General features: G+C 58.8%; 1 protein-coding gene across 1 annotated transcript in view; it reads right to left on the reverse strand.

Annotated features, from left to right (window-relative positions):
• Window positions 1-1,144: 1,144 nt before the first annotated feature.
• The window catches only part of WNT7B (Wnt family member 7B), a 72,036-nt gene continuing 58,295 nt past the window's right edge, over window positions 1,145-14,885 (reverse strand). The window contains exon 5 of the mRNA XM_033405246.2: window positions 1,145-3,003. Coding sequence (XP_033261137.1) covers window positions 2,958-3,003 — 46 coding nt within the window. The 3' untranslated portion in view covers window positions 1,145-2,957. The remainder of the gene's footprint in view (window positions 3,004-14,885) is intronic.

Raw genomic sequence — 14,885 nt, forward strand, 5'->3', positions numbered from 1 at the left:
TACCGCAAAAAAAAAAAAAAAAAAATCAGGAGCTGTGGTGATCAGCCTTTATATGTGTTTTCACATGTGCCCCGGCCAGGGCTGAACAGCCGAGGTTCTTCGAGGACACGGCGGCGTTGCATAGAAAGTGCCCCAGCCCTCAGGGCACATGCCACCCGCTGCCCCCTGTCGCCCTTCAGCCCCAGAGCCGCTGGAGCCGTGCTTCATGACTCAGCCCAAGAGACCTACGATGCTCACAAGTGTTTGGGGAGTGAGATTTCTAAATTTCACTTGCAATTCACCAGAAATTCTCGGTCAAGTATTTCAACAAATAGAGCACCAAAAGCTTCAGCGTTCAAAGCCTTTACAGAATTGCAAAGATTCAAAATGCAGCCTGCAAACCAGAAGACATTAAAATTCATCCCCAAGGGAGGAGTCGATCCCATTCGCCGGTGGGAAAGCAATAGGTGACGAGGCTTCATTCTGTAATTGTACAGTTGCCCGTTGGCACAGCCTGACGTGTGAGAAGCATCTGGGGATGGGGTTCTTATTGTTAATTGGGTACATTTTTTTTACATTCAATTTTATTTATTTATTTTTTATACGGCAGGTTCTTATTGGTAATCTACTTTATACATATTAGTGTATACGTGTCAATCCCGATCTCCCTAATTGGGTACATTTATAGTCTGGATTGAAATGGGCCACAGTTTTGCAGCATCTAAATTTGAAGAATCATTAAAAAGAATCATAAGTGGTAGACAACTTATTTGACAAGATGTGTCTCTTACGGTTTGTCTTTAGCTCTTGGATATTTGCACCCTGAATGGAGGCCAAAAGGCAGTGTCTGTGAGAATGTTTGGGTCGAAATGTTTACACAAAATATTAGAATTTAGAACTTCCTTTGTTTATAGAATTTCTTCTGAGCTTACCAGGTCCCCCAGCCCCGTAGACAGAGAATCTTCTCAACTAAAACATTGTGACCTGCAGAGAAGCATTGAGCAAAGGTACCAATACATTCACATCATAAGCAGCTTTGAAGATTATTGGAACTGATGGAAATAAACCTTAAAAATAATAAGACCATGTTTTTTAAAATGCACTGTGGAGAGAAATTCCAGGAACAAATAGATGGGGCTCAAAGATGTGAGTGTGACCAAGAATCGACATTCTACATGTGTTATTTTTTTAATGTTCATAATATTTGGGACAGGCTTATTTTTTTAAGAAGCCTTAACGTACACTGATACAATTTATTTAAATTATTTCAGAAGTAATTGTTAAAAAAATTGTTTTTGAATATAACTGTTTTATAGAACCATCATTACCATAAAACGATTTTGTTTGTTCAAACAACTGATAATTGAAATGATTTTTAGTGTCCCCCATCCTTTCAAAATGTGTCCTTGTTTGGACGATAAAATTATTTGTTCCCCAACTTTGGCCTGCCCAGGGGCCCAGCCCCACTTCCCACTCTGCCATTAGCTGGCCCCTCTGCCCCTCCCTGGGCCTGGACAGTCCCTCGTCCTGCTTGCTCCATGGGATGCTGGTGACCTCTGTCCCTCCCCTGGGGTCTCTGTCCAACCCCCTGGGGCAGTGCCCGGGTCGGAGGGGCTTGAAGGCTTCATCTAGGGCTGGACTGTCTGGGTCTGCTCCTGGCGTCTCCCCAGAACAGGCACCTGGCATCTCTCAGCCCCTGGTCATGCAGCCCAGTAACCTCCCGTTGGGGGCTTCTGTGACTCGATGACCACTGGGCACCGTGTTCCCAGCTACCGGCCCCGATCCCACGCTTTCCATGTATGGACTGTTCAGTCCCACAGCCCAGTGCGGCCATGGCTTACTCTCCTCTTGCAAAGCACAGAGGGGTCACGGTCACAGCAGGGGCTCCAGAACTCACTTTCTTGACCACTACGCTACCCTGCCCGTTTCCATAGAGATGTGAGTGGCCAGTGTTAGGCCCACCTGACAGTCGTTCGTCAGTAACTCCCTTTTGTCTCCTCTTGACTTAAACCTCTGCTCCATTATCACCTCCTCCAGGAAGTCCTCCTGACCTTCAGGAAGGGCTTCCTGGGCCCCTGGGTGTCCCTCATCAGGGCCCTGCCAGAGAGGAAGCAGGGAGGGCTTCCTGGAGGAGGAGAGAAGCAGGCACTTTGTCTTAGAAGGTGAGCGGGAGTCAGCCTGGCAGAGAAGGGAGCCGAGGATCCAGGTGGAGTCTGAGGTCAGAGAGGGCTGCTAGAGAGTAGGGGTGGGAGACTGGAGGAAAGGCAGGAAGTGAGGCCGGGTCTCTGGCAGAGGGAGGCCCATGTCTGAGCAGACCACCAAGGGGCTGTGCCTGGCCGCCTGGCTTCAGAGGCGTGGCAGGTGCAGCTTCTGGTAGAAAATGAAGGAACAGCTGCTGGCCGGTAAGCCCACACCTGTGACTGGCTCAGGCAGTGTCTAATGTCCTCCTGGGGAGCCTGGGTGGACTCACTGGACGTAACAAATGATTCTGCCAGGCCTGCTGCGCGCTGTCCCGCCGAGTGGGGAGGGGGCTCCGCCCTGGGCTGGCCTGGGCTCGTCTCCAGGTCTGCAACATGAGGAGCTGTCCACAGTCACGGGGAGCCCGGTGGCCCCCACCCAGGAGCACAGCTAGTGCTGGAGAGCAGCGGCCTACCGCGTAGCCGGCACCCACCAGGGCTCGTGTCCCTGGCTTGGTGAAGCCTCGCTCCAGCCTCGGACGGGTTGTCTCTTAGTCAAGGGAACGGATGTCCTGAGAGGGGCTTGTACATTACAGAGATCGAGAAGGGCCCACCAGGGTGATCTCCCTCCAACCGCTATTCCCTCCAAGCCCAGGAACCTTCCATGGTTCCCCACTGACCAAAGAACAGAGTCTCAACTCCCAGGCCTCGAGTTCCAGGGGTGTCAGGAGGCACCCCTTCCTCCTTCTCCAGTCTTATTTCTTTCACAAAGCACCAGGCTTTCCGGATGTTTCAATCTGCTCAATGCCAGCCGTTCACCAGGTCGACGGCCCGGCCTGGGAGAAAGCTGGGGCCGGGAGACAGGAAGAACCAGGTCAGGGACCCCCGTTACCTCCTGCACCTGTGTGCCTGGAAAGTTACATCCCTCGTCCCTCAGGAGACAGGGAGACACCTGTGAATTAGGACAGAAGCACCCGGAAAGCTCTCCTCCCGGCCCATCTCCACCACCTCAGTGGGCTGCCTGGCCCATGCTCACTCCTGCTGACCTCAACATTCACAGGTCTGTCCGGCACTTTACAGTTTGCAAAGGGCTTTCTGCCCATTGACTGACCTGGCCTCACTCCCTCTCTGGACAGGGCTGGGACCCAGTTTTCAGGTGAGGAAATAGAGGCTCAGAGAAGGAGTGACCTGCCCGAGGTGCCACAGGGACGCGGCTACCCTCCTCCCCCTCCCCCCGAGACTGCAGTGACATTGACGGGGACTCCGCTCTAGAGTGGCCCCAGGAAGCCAGCAGTGGGAGATGTCCACCTCGGCTCCCACAAGGCCTGGTCTGGCTGATAAAATGGTTAATGTTCAAACCACATCAAGGAATTCCCCCCTCCCCACTCCCCCCCTGTACACACACTCACCACAAGCCTGAGAAACAAAACCAGACTCACCAACATTGGGGAGATGAAGAGGGGGTCCCCCTCCCCCCACGACCTGCCACCCAGGGGCCCACAGGGGCCTGGAAGTCACTGCCAGGTAACATGGGGTGAGCAGAGCAGACACCCCAAAAAGCGGGCCAGCTGCAGGCAGAGCCATTTTTACCGTGGCATCTCTTAAAAATAACATTGGCCGATTTTCTTAATTAAAAAGAGTATTACACAAGACTGACCAGAAAGCTACAGTAATGCACAGTACACAAGCCTGCAAAGCTACAAGAATCAAGACAGCACGGTATCAGTGAAAGAACAGACACATAGATCAGCGGAACAGAACAGAGAGCCCAGAAATAGACCCCCATAAACATAGTCAGCTGACCTTCGATAGAGGAGAACAGGCAACGCAATGGAACAAAGAAAAGTCTCTTTCAACAAATGATGTTGGAACAACTGGACAGCCACATGCAGAAAGAGAATCTAGACACAGACCTGACAACCTTCACAAAAAGCAACTCAAAATCATAGGCCTCAACGTAAAGTGTAAAACTAGAAGACTCCTAGAAAAGAACACAGGAGAAAACCTAGATGATCTTGATAATGGCAATGACGTTTTAGACGTCGCACCAAAGGTGTGATCCGTGAAGGAGATAATCCATTAGCTGGACTTCATTCAAATTAAACACTTCTGCTCTGTGAGAAGCAACGTCAAGAGAAGAAGACGAGCCACAGCCTGGGAGAAAATATTTGCAAAACACATCTGATAAAGGACTGGTATCCTAAATATACAAAGAACTCTAAAAACTCAATGATAAGAAAGCAAAGAGATCAATTTTAAAAATGGACAAAACTTCTGAAAAGACACCCCCACCAAAGACGATAAAGAAGCATATGAAAAGATGCTCATCGTCACATATAATCAGGGAAATGCAAATTAAAATAACAATGAGATACCAATACACACCTATTAGAAGGGCCAAAATCCAGATGACCGACAACACCAAGTGGTGACGAGGATGTAGAGCAGCAGGAACTCTCATGCGTGGCTGGTGGGGATGCAAAATGGTGCAGCCACTTTGAAAGACAGTTTGGAAGTTTCTTACAAAACTAAACATACTTTTACCATATGTTCCAGCATCCACTCTCCTTGGTATTTCCCCAAAGAAGTAGAAAACGTGTCTACATAAAAACCTGCACCTGGATGTCTCCAGCAGCTTTACTCATAACTGCCCAAACGTGGAGGCAACCAAGATGTCCTTTAGCGTGTGAATGGATAAACAAACTGTGGTCCCTCCAGACAACGGAATAGTATTCAGTGCTGAGAAGAAATGAGCTATCAAGCCATGAAAATATATGCAAGAAACTTAGATGCATATCACGGAGTTAAAGAAGCCAATCTGAAAAGGCTACGTAATGTACGATTCCAACTCTACGACATTCTGGAAGAGGCAAAACTATGGAGACAGGAAGACCAGTGGTTGCCAAGGATTGGGGGCAGGAAGAGGCGGGGTGGACAGGGGGAGCACAGAGGATTTTTAGGGCAGTGGAAACGCTCTGTATGATACTGTAATGGTGGACACATGTCATTATACATTTGTCCAGACCTATAGAATGTATAACACTGAGTGAGCCCTGAAGTAAACTATGGACTTTATGAATGATAATGTATCAGTACTGGCTCATCAATGATAATAAAGGCACCACACTAATGGCAGATGTGAGCGACAGGGGAAAGTGTAGGGGGTGTGGGGAGTGGGGTATATGGGAACGCTATACCTTTTTCCTCAGTTTTTTTGTAAACCAAAACTGCTCTAAGAAAAAAGTCTATTTTTAAAAAAAGGGGGGGCATTACATGAGTTACAACCACGCACTACAGTGTGGGAGAACCTCGTAAACACCATTTTTGTCTGTTGATGCCTTCTTTTGTTTCCAGCTTCACTGAGATACCACTTACCCTGAAAAGTGTACTATTTAAGACACACAGTGTGAAGTTTTGATAACGTACACTCCGTGTTGTGATTACCCTGATCCAGCTATCCCGCCCCTCCCACAGTCATTTTCCTTCACAAACACAGAGTCGGACACAGAATCCAGAGAGCTGAGGGGACAGGCCGTGTGACCATCCCTGTGAGGGATAAAGCGGGAGGGAAGCGCAAAAGGCGGCCCGGGTGGGACCACAGCCAGGAGGGGCTCCGGGGCCTCTGGGAACCGGCCACGTTCTGTTTCTGATCTGGTGCCGCTTACGTGCAGGGTTTGGTTTGTGAAAATTCGTCGAGCTGTACACTTCTGTGTCCACTTTCCTGTGGGTTATACTTCATTAAAAAGTTCCAGAAAAAATAGTGCTTGCGGCAGAAAACTGGAAATCCCAGAAAAGGAGAAGGAAGATGGTTGCTCTTGTCCATCCTCTGCCCACCGGGAGGGGTCCTCGGCCTGGGAGGCTCGGGCAGGGGCATCCAGGCCGCAGGCCGCACGGCCCCCTAACCCTGCACCTCGGGCCCTGGCCCGGGCAGGGGTCTACGTCCCCCCTGGGGCCCCTGTGTCCCCTGGGGCCCGAGCTCCTGGCCTGCCGGGAGGAGGGTCAGCCGTCCTTGGGAGGGCCTCCCAGGATGGGTGAATCACTGCCTCTTGGAAGGATGTTCTCTTTGTTCGGGAAACACCCACTCGATGCCACTGAGGCCGGGCCCGGGGACGGGGGACTCGGGCCCCACCTCCCAGGGGCTCCCCAGGTTGGCGGCTCCAGCGGTCAGGATCTGGGCGTCGAGGGGCAGGGGCGGGCCGGGGACGCTCTGGGATAGGCACCTGAGCCCTCCCCGGGCACCCCACCACAGCGGCTCTGCGCAGACCCCGGGGTGCCCCTCGTCTTCAAAAGGCGGCGGCCGGGCCGGGGCCTGGGCCAGGGCTGGGGCTGGGCGGGTGACATCATGAATCGAGTTTTGCCAGTTTCTTCCCGACCTCGGAAACCCCAGCATCCCTCCCCAGGAACTGGCCTGTGGAATTGGCTTTGGCCGGCTGCCCCGGCAGTGCGGGGGGAGGCCCCCAGCCCCACTACCCCCGGCGGCCTGTCCCCGGGGCCGCCTTCCTCGCGGGGGCTCCTGGGGAGCCTGCGCCAGTGTGAGAACAGGCAGGGCCAGCTCCCGCCGCCCCCGCCGCCCCCCTTCACTGCAAGGAAAATAAACAGCTGTCTGCCTTTCTGCACAACTGGAAACCCCGCCGTGGCCCGCGGCCTCAGACCGAGCCGTGGGGCTGAGTCACCGTCCACCGGGTGCGGGCAGCAGGCAGGGGCCCCGGGGCGGCCCCGAGGAGCCCTGCCGTGACCTCAGGCCAGGCCCACCCCTCTCTGCACCCCACACTCACCCCCCAAGCCCGAAGGACGGGGACGCACCCCTCCCGCTGCAGCCCCTGCTCTTCCAAGGCTCAGCTCCTGACCCTCGGCCCCGGCATCCCCCCCCCCCGCCCCCCGCCCCCCTACCCCCGCCTCGGTGGCCTCGCCGCCTGAACCAGAGGCAGGCCCGGCGCTTTGGCTCCCTCCGTGGTTGTGGACGATGACAAAGGTGCGTGCGGCTCTGCAATCCAACCAGAGGCCACAACCAGCGAAAGGCCTCACCATAGCAGGACAGGAAAATGGCCATTTCAGGATGATTTTTAACGAAGGTGGAAATGGAATGGGCCTCCCGGTGGGCCTTGGCCAGTCCTCAAGGTGCCCTGGTCAGGTCCTCAGGCTCCGACGCCCCCTGCTTCCCGCCTCTTCTCTCTATTTCCCTCCCTCCCTCCTTCTCTCCCTCCCATCCTCTCCCCTTCCTTCCTTCTTGTCCACTGATAACTTCCCAGTTTCTCCAAGCCAGCTCCCTCCTTATTCCGACCCGCATCAACCTTTGCCAGGCACCTGGCCATCCTTACGTGCCTACTGTGTGCCGGGCCTGCGCTGGCCCTGAGTCCCTGGGGAGAACTCCAGCCCTGCCTGGGGACAGTTTAGCCAGGGCCCAGCTGGAGAGCCGGGCTTTAGAGCCAGCGACGCTACCTGCTGTGAGGGCCACACGGTGGCTCCCCGCCTAGAGGCTGGTCTCAGGAGAGGCTAAGCCAGCCCTGCCCCTGCAGGAGAAGCCATCCCGGGGTCGGGGGTCCGGGGGTTGGGGGGGAGGCGGTGTAGGCTTCCCAGGCAGAGGGGTGGGTCCTGGGCAAAGGTTCAGAGGGGTGCTGTGGCTGGAACGTGGCCGCAGGAAAGCGTGCCTTTGGGGCAGGGTGGGGGCGCTTGCCCAGGGGGCAGGAGCTCCAGGGAGACCAGCCAGGGCTGCTCCGAAGGCTCAGCCAGGCTCTGGGGGGGGAAGGGGGGGGGAACGAGGGAGGGGCCGGAGGCTGAGCAGAGGCCTGGTGGGGCAGGGAGGATCAGAGGGCAACTGGAGTCCCCGCTGGGTTCCCACGCTGGACCGCGGGGCAGGTGTGGCCTCGGGGTCAGCGAGCAGCGGGAGGCTGGGGAAAGCCGGGTGTCTGGCCGGGCGGCCGCATGAGCGTCAACCAATTAACCTGCGCTCGCCCAGGGAGATGCTAAGAGGATTTGCCTTTTGTCTGGCTAATTATTCTGCATCTCCACTTTTCCTTTCCTGGGGAGCTCAGGCCCTTCCCAGAGCTTTAATTAAAAGGAAGCCGCTTTCTCAATTACCCCAAGGGTGGGGCAACCGGTGAAAACCCCAGGGGTGCCCCTCCTGGGTCCAAGCAGAGGGTCTGGGGCGTCTTCCCAGGGCGTGGGATTATCACAGGCGAGGATGCTGAGGGCCCAGAGGGGAGCTTCTGTGCTGAGGCCCACCGGCGCTGGCTCTCGGGCCCCTCCAAGCTCCAAGGCATCCCCGGTAAAAGGCGGGAGCCCAGGCAGCTCACAGGAGTGGGGTTGTGGCTGTGATGCGGCCGTGACTGCCTCACAGAGGGGAGCCAGGGACGTTCCCCAGCCCGGGACAACAGGGCCGCTTCCTGGGCCCTACCAGCCCTGATGGGTATGGAACAGGGGTGGGGTCCGGCCTGTGAGTCGCCCCACACCCCCTCCCCTGCCCTACTGGACACCCAGAAGGGTCAGAGAATGTTCACGGCTCAGGGGGAAGAGCGCCAGGCCGCGGACACCAGACTGCTTCCCGTTCTGCCGATGCCGTCCCAACCGCAGCCACCAGCAGGCACTGTCGCAGGCCTCGCTCGCCCTCCGCCAGGCCCCTCACCCCGCCTGCCCCGCGGAGCACTGCGTGCGGGAGTCTCTCTCCCCTCGACTCTGCTCCGGGCCCATTGCGGCGTGAGCCCTTGGGTGCCGACAGGAGGGCAGCATAGTCCCTCACAGCCACTGGGATGAGTTGGCTGTGGCTGGGCCCCTGGAGCCCCTGCTCCTGCCCTTGTCTGTGTAGCACCTGGGGCTTCCTGGAGGAGGTGACTTGTGAACTGCTCTTAAAGGATGCACAGGAGTTCACCCAGCAGAGAGGATTGGAGGGTCACCTCGGGAAAGGAAAAGAAGCCGACGGGGCCGGGGGAGCAGCGGCACCGGGGAAGGGGGGGCCTGAGGTACTGTGGCTTGGAGAACGGGCCACTCCGGCCACGTTCATGTCCTGTGGGACCCCGGGGAACCACTGGGGCATTCAAAGACCTAGCAGCCACCGAGGCGCTGAGGACGGGGGCCTGGGCCAACCCCTCTCTGGCCCCCAGCACGGTACTACTTGGGCGTGGCGTGGGGCTCCTCTGCCCCGCTCGGGGGCTGCTCTGCGGGCAGTGCTTCTGTTCACATGTTCATTCATTCCTTGCCCCATGGATGCCTCACGTTCTCCTTCATTCATTCATTCACTGGTCCTTCTGTTCACCCACCCCATAGTGCATTCTTCCACTCGCTACCTTTGGGAGGTCTGGGGCAGGTGCCGGCTATGCACCCACGGAGGAGAGACCTTCCTGACAGAGCTGACAGCCAGTAGTGGCAGACGCACTGAGAGCCCGGGGCCAGGGGCCTGAGAGCGCCCATCGGATCTGACCCCAGGCGTCACCAGGCCATGCCAGGGGGTGACCGCGCTTTTGGAGCTGTCCAGGCTCGGCAGTGAAGCCATGCATACTCTGGACCCAGCCCTTGCTGGCCTCCCAGAGCTCTGCTTGCATGCTGCGGGCACCAACATGCCCACCTGGGCTTTCCTGCCCTCACCCTGGGCTCCGGAAGTCCCTGCCCCATCTCCGCCAGCCAGATCTGGAAAGTTGAACTTGGCCTTAGGAAGCTGGGGGTGGTCCTCTGAGTCCCACAGCCCTGCTTCCCACCAGGCGCTTCCCTCTGGGCCCTGGGTCCTTGTCTGGTTTCTTTGCTGGGCAGCTCCATCCGGCAGGACCAAGCCTTTCTCACTTCCAACCAGGAGGCCTAGGGTCGTGGTGGTATGGGCAGGTGGGCTGCACTGTCGCCTCATGGGATCAATCAGCACTGCGGCCCCGCCTGTCCATGGGGCACAGGGGACCCGGCTCTGTCTGGACCTCCCCTCTCCATGGGGCGACAGGCAGCAGTGGACAGCAGCCGGACCTCCCGGGAAATGGCAGGCGGGTCTCCCGCCGTAACCCTAGGTAAGCCAGCCCATACCCGGTAACAAGGCGTCCTTGTACCACCTGCTCTGACCCACGACCTCCGTGGCTAATTAGCATGCCTAAAAGCTCTCAAAGCATTTCTGGAACTTGTCTTTGATGTGACAGTTTCACTCAGGGACATTCGAGCACAGAACCTCGACTTGGGCTTTCTGCCGGGACTTTGGGTCCCCGGCTGAGTCGGGGGTGATGGGACCGGTGCTGAGCTGCTCTGTCCCAGGCCACCCCCAGTTTGCAGAAGCTGAGAGCCCAGTTTCAGGGAGCCTTTGTCTGGGGGGAACCCCTGGGTTGGCAGGCGGGGGCCGGGGGACCAGCGCGGCCTCTCTGGCCCAGGGCAGATGGCGTCCCTCTCCAAGCCTTGCGCACCTTCCGTGAAACTGCGGGGCAGGACTTCCTTCGTGGTTGTCAAACATCTTTAGTAGCAGAGACCTTTTGTTAAACTAAGCCTTCGGTGGGACCCCAGCTTGTAAAAGCGGTCGCGGTCGAGCTGTTCTGCAGGGGCAGGGCGCAGGGCCCAGAGCCTTGCCCCGAGCAGAGCCTGGACCCCTGCTCTGAGCCCAGGGCCACAGGGAACACGCCCCAGTGTCCCCTGCCCCTCGCTGCCCCCATCTGGAAACAAGGTCTGAGCAGGAAAGGACTGCTGGTTCTGTGCCCGCCCCCGAGGTCGGCCACGCCAGTGATTCAGGCCCCAAGCCCCTCTCCCTGCACATACACTGGCTGTGAGGGGGAAGAGGGTTTGGGATTTAAACCACCGAGAATGCCCCTCGGAGCTCTGCCTGGCTGTGTGCACGGGGATGGCAGGGCCTCCTCTCAGCCTTCTGTTTGATTCGGTTCAAGAGTCGTCACGGAGCCCCACGGTGTGCGCGCCTCCAGGACACGGTGGAAAGAAGTCCAGCCTCTCGTTCTTCTCTGGAAAGATCTCTTGAGCTCTGAGAATGGGCTTAGGGCCCCAGCGTGGTTCCTCCAGCTGGGAGTGTCCCTGGGCCTGGCACTCAGCCCTCTGTTCACTGGGCGGCCCTGGCATAGAGTAGATGGCGCTCACTGGGCACAAGCTCCCCGTGAGCTCCTAATCCTGTAGGAAGCTTGAACCCAGCCAGGACCTCGGGCCTGGGGTGGGAGCTACTCTGTTGCTCGGGCTGCGAGACGGGTCTGCTTAGCATCGCTAAGCAGTTTGGTTTTGTTTTTATGTATTGTTGTTTTCTGGTATTTACGGCATTTTCTCATTGAACCAATGTCTGGAAAACCTCCACCCATTGATTGGGTCAACAAAACATTGTTGTATTCCTGCTATGCCCTGGGCCCTGTCACTGGGCCTCGCTGGTGACAAGCCAGCAATGGTTGTACATGCCAGTGGAATCAACCGGAAGTCTGGGGGACAAGCTCAGGGAGAGCCAGCTCCGGGGACGGGGCAGACAGCGACGTGGCCTCTGCAGTATGGAGCCCGGGAGGGTCTGTCTGAGCTGGTGACCACCAAGCTGAGACCCAAAGCGGGAGGACAGCCACACGGAGGTGTTCTGGGGACTGTTCCAGGCAGAAGGCACCTCATCCGCCCCACTGGCAGATCAGGGGGCAGGAGGGATACCAGGGGTCACGGGCAGACCCCGGCCAAGTTGAGGGAAACCAGAAGGTCCTGGGCAGGAGGGGCTGGGTGGGGACAGCGCAGAGTCGGGAGAGTGTTAGTAGCCACTGTTCACTGGATGTTCAGTCCTCACCAGCACGCTCCTGCTGGTAAGGACCTCGCGAGGGAGAGCCCTCGGAGGCGTGGACCGTGGTGACGCCGACCAGCCTGGGGCACATGCTTCTTCGCGAGCACACAGCCCGCAAGTGTGAGCCAAAGCCAACCCGGGCCCACACTCCACCCCAGAGTGGCCCTCACAGCCCAGCCAGCAGCCAGGCCCCGCGGGCTGGGATGCAGCCAGGAGCTCTGCGTTTCTCCCGCAAACCCCAATTCGGGCAGTAACAGCCGCCCTCTGACTTGTGGACTCCCCCACCAACCCTGCACTCTTCTTAGAAGGAGCTGCCTCTGGTGGGCGGGGTCTGGGGAGTCCACCAGCCCAGGCTGTCTGTAGAGGGCTGAAGAGTGGCCTCAGAGACATCCAGGTCCTAATGCCGTGCTTGTACGTGTTTCCTTACATGGTACATGTGATTAAAGTCAGAATCTTGAGGTGGGAGATTATCCCGGATTATCCGTGGGCCCTAAACGCAGCCAAAGGGGTCCTGAGAGGGAGCAGAGGGGCTCCAACACATAGAGGGGCGCAGCCACGTGAAGACGGGGCAGAGAGAGGCGGGAAGATGCTGGCCTTGAAGGCTGGCGTGACACGGCCACAAGCCAAGGATGCCGGCAGCCACCAGGAGCTGGAAGAATTCTCCCCGAGCACCTCCCAGGGAGGTGGCCCTGCCCATACCTCGACTTCGGACTTCTGGCCTCAGAAGTAGAGCCGCCCAGCTGCGGAGGTTGGTTAGAGCAGCCGTAGGAGAGAGTGCCCGGCCTCCTCCTGGGCACCCAGGGAAGGGGAGCCCGGGCTGCATCCTCACTCACTGCAGCGAAAGCATTCCCTGGGGTGGGAGCACCTTGGGGTGTCTTCCTCACGCCCGGGATGCAGAGCAGTAGCCAACAGGGGCAGCCGGAGCGGCAACCCCAAATGGGGCACGTCTGCCACTCCCCACGGCTGACGGAGGCTGGTCTGAGGGCGACTGGGCATCCGGAGCGGGGGGAGACTTCGCGGGAGGCCAGGGTTTCCGTGGCCGCTGAGGGGAGAGGGGCCCGGTGCCTGGGGACAGCGCTGGTGGGTGGGGACCTGGGAGGCTCCGGGGCACAGGGCGGGGGCCGCAGGAGGGCGCGCTGGCTGGGGCGTGCGGGGACAGGCCAGCCTTCCCCTGAGCCAGCGCGCCTCAGCCCAGCGTGTGCTGCAGGCCCCAAACCCGCCGCCCGAGCCCTTTTAAGAATAAGAACAAATATTTGTGCTGCGTGTTGTGTGTGTTGGGGTTTAGTTTTCTTCTCCAGGCTAAAAATAGGCGCATCTCGTGTCCCTGCGGGGATTCCTGCCCCGCCCGCCGGTTGGTCCTGGCCTGGCGCTCCCAGTCTCGTGCCAAGTTGTGACTTAACTGCCGGTGACGGGAGCACGACGGTATCAGAAAACGATTATGGGGTCAAGGTGCCCATTACAGCCCTGCAGGAGGCATGTCAGCGCCAGGCCAGCCAGGCCAGGGGCCGCATCGGGGTAGGGGGCAGCCAGGAGGGGCTTGGACACCGTCGCGGCCCCGCCTTCACCCGGTGGTAACAATAATACGCCCCCCGACTAACAAGGAAGAGACAACGCTAACACAGCTGGGGCAGGGGTGGCACAGACGGGGTGTCCTGGCAGAAGCCACGTCCCAGCTGAAGGGTGACCAGGAGCCACCAGGGGAGCCACCAGCCAGAGGGAGCAGAGGCCCCAAAGAAGGGCTGAAGGAAGGGCTGGAGACGGTGCAAGGGGGCTGCCGCCAGGTGGTGTGTTCACACCGCAGGCCGCGGTGCCCAGCTGCGCTGCGCTCCAGGGTAGAGCTGGGGCGTGAACCTGGAGGTCCTCAGGCACGGGGGGGGGGGGGGGGGGGGGCGGTGGCAGGCTGTGGGGAGGGATCCCCAGGGTGGGGGGACATGCTGGGTGTCACCTACAGGAGCCTGCAGGGGCTCAAGGAGGTCGATGGCCACCCTGGCCTGGGACACAGTGATTCGGAACCACAGATGGCCTTGTGGCCCTGAGAACCCCGTGAGGGGACGGGAGGGGACCCTGAGCCCCTGAGTGCCCCCAGCCTCAGTCAGGGACCAGCAAAGGGAGAGAAACCCCGCAGGAAGGAACCAGAGAGGGGGAAGGGCACCAGCTGAGGAAGACTCCGAGGACAAGGGAGAGGTTGGGACCCGGGGCCCCCAGACCCTGAGGCTGCAGTAGACCACGGTCATGAGAGAAACTTGTAAACTATAAAGAGGCGAGGGCGCCCCGGGGCAGGGCTCTTGGTATCCTCCCAGAGCCCGTGGTGCCCACCCCAGTCAGGGCTGGCAAGGCCTCTCCGCACAGGCAGAGGTCCCCAGGGAGACAGCCCTGCTTTCCCCAGGGGAGGGTGGGAGGGGCCGTCTACTCCACAGCCCCCCACCCCACCCACGAGCCTGCCCGGGGGGAGGGGCCCTGAGCAGGGCGGGCGGCAGAGGGGCTTGCCAGTGTCCTTGCTTGGCTGCCGGCCGGGGGGCACGTCTGCCCTCTGTCCCTCAGTGGGACTGGATGCTGAGGACGAGGAGGGGCGAAAGGCTGAGGACTTCCTCTGGGCGCTTGGCTGGACCCTCCTCACAGCCCCTGGACAGGCACTCTCGTCCTGTCTTACAGAGGGGAAACTGAGGCACGGTCGGCCAAGTTCACAAAGACAGGAAAGGATCAGACCCAGAGCCCCTGCTGTCAGCGTGCTCCCTGGCCCGGCCAGCCACCCCCTCCATCCACAGGCCACCGGGGTGAAGAGGGGCCAGGCCCTCTGCGCAGGAGGCAGGCCTGCGTGCCGGTTCCTCCCCAACCCTGCACGCCCTGGAGCGAGTCCCTGCTCCCTGCACCTGAGGGGTAGCTGCGTGCTCAGCTCCCCCAGTCCACCGACTGTTCTCTCTCCTCCCGGCCTCTGGCCTGGCTGGTCCCTCTGCCCGGAGCATCTTCTATGTCTCCCCTCCTTGTCTCCATCAAGGGGCAGCTCATCCATGTGGCCAGCTCTG

The sequence above is a fragment of the Orcinus orca genome, chromosome 11, assembly GCF_937001465.1.
Source record: "Orcinus orca chromosome 11, mOrcOrc1.1, whole genome shotgun sequence".
NCBI classification, from domain to species: domain Eukaryota; kingdom Metazoa; phylum Chordata; class Mammalia; order Artiodactyla; family Delphinidae; genus Orcinus; species Orcinus orca.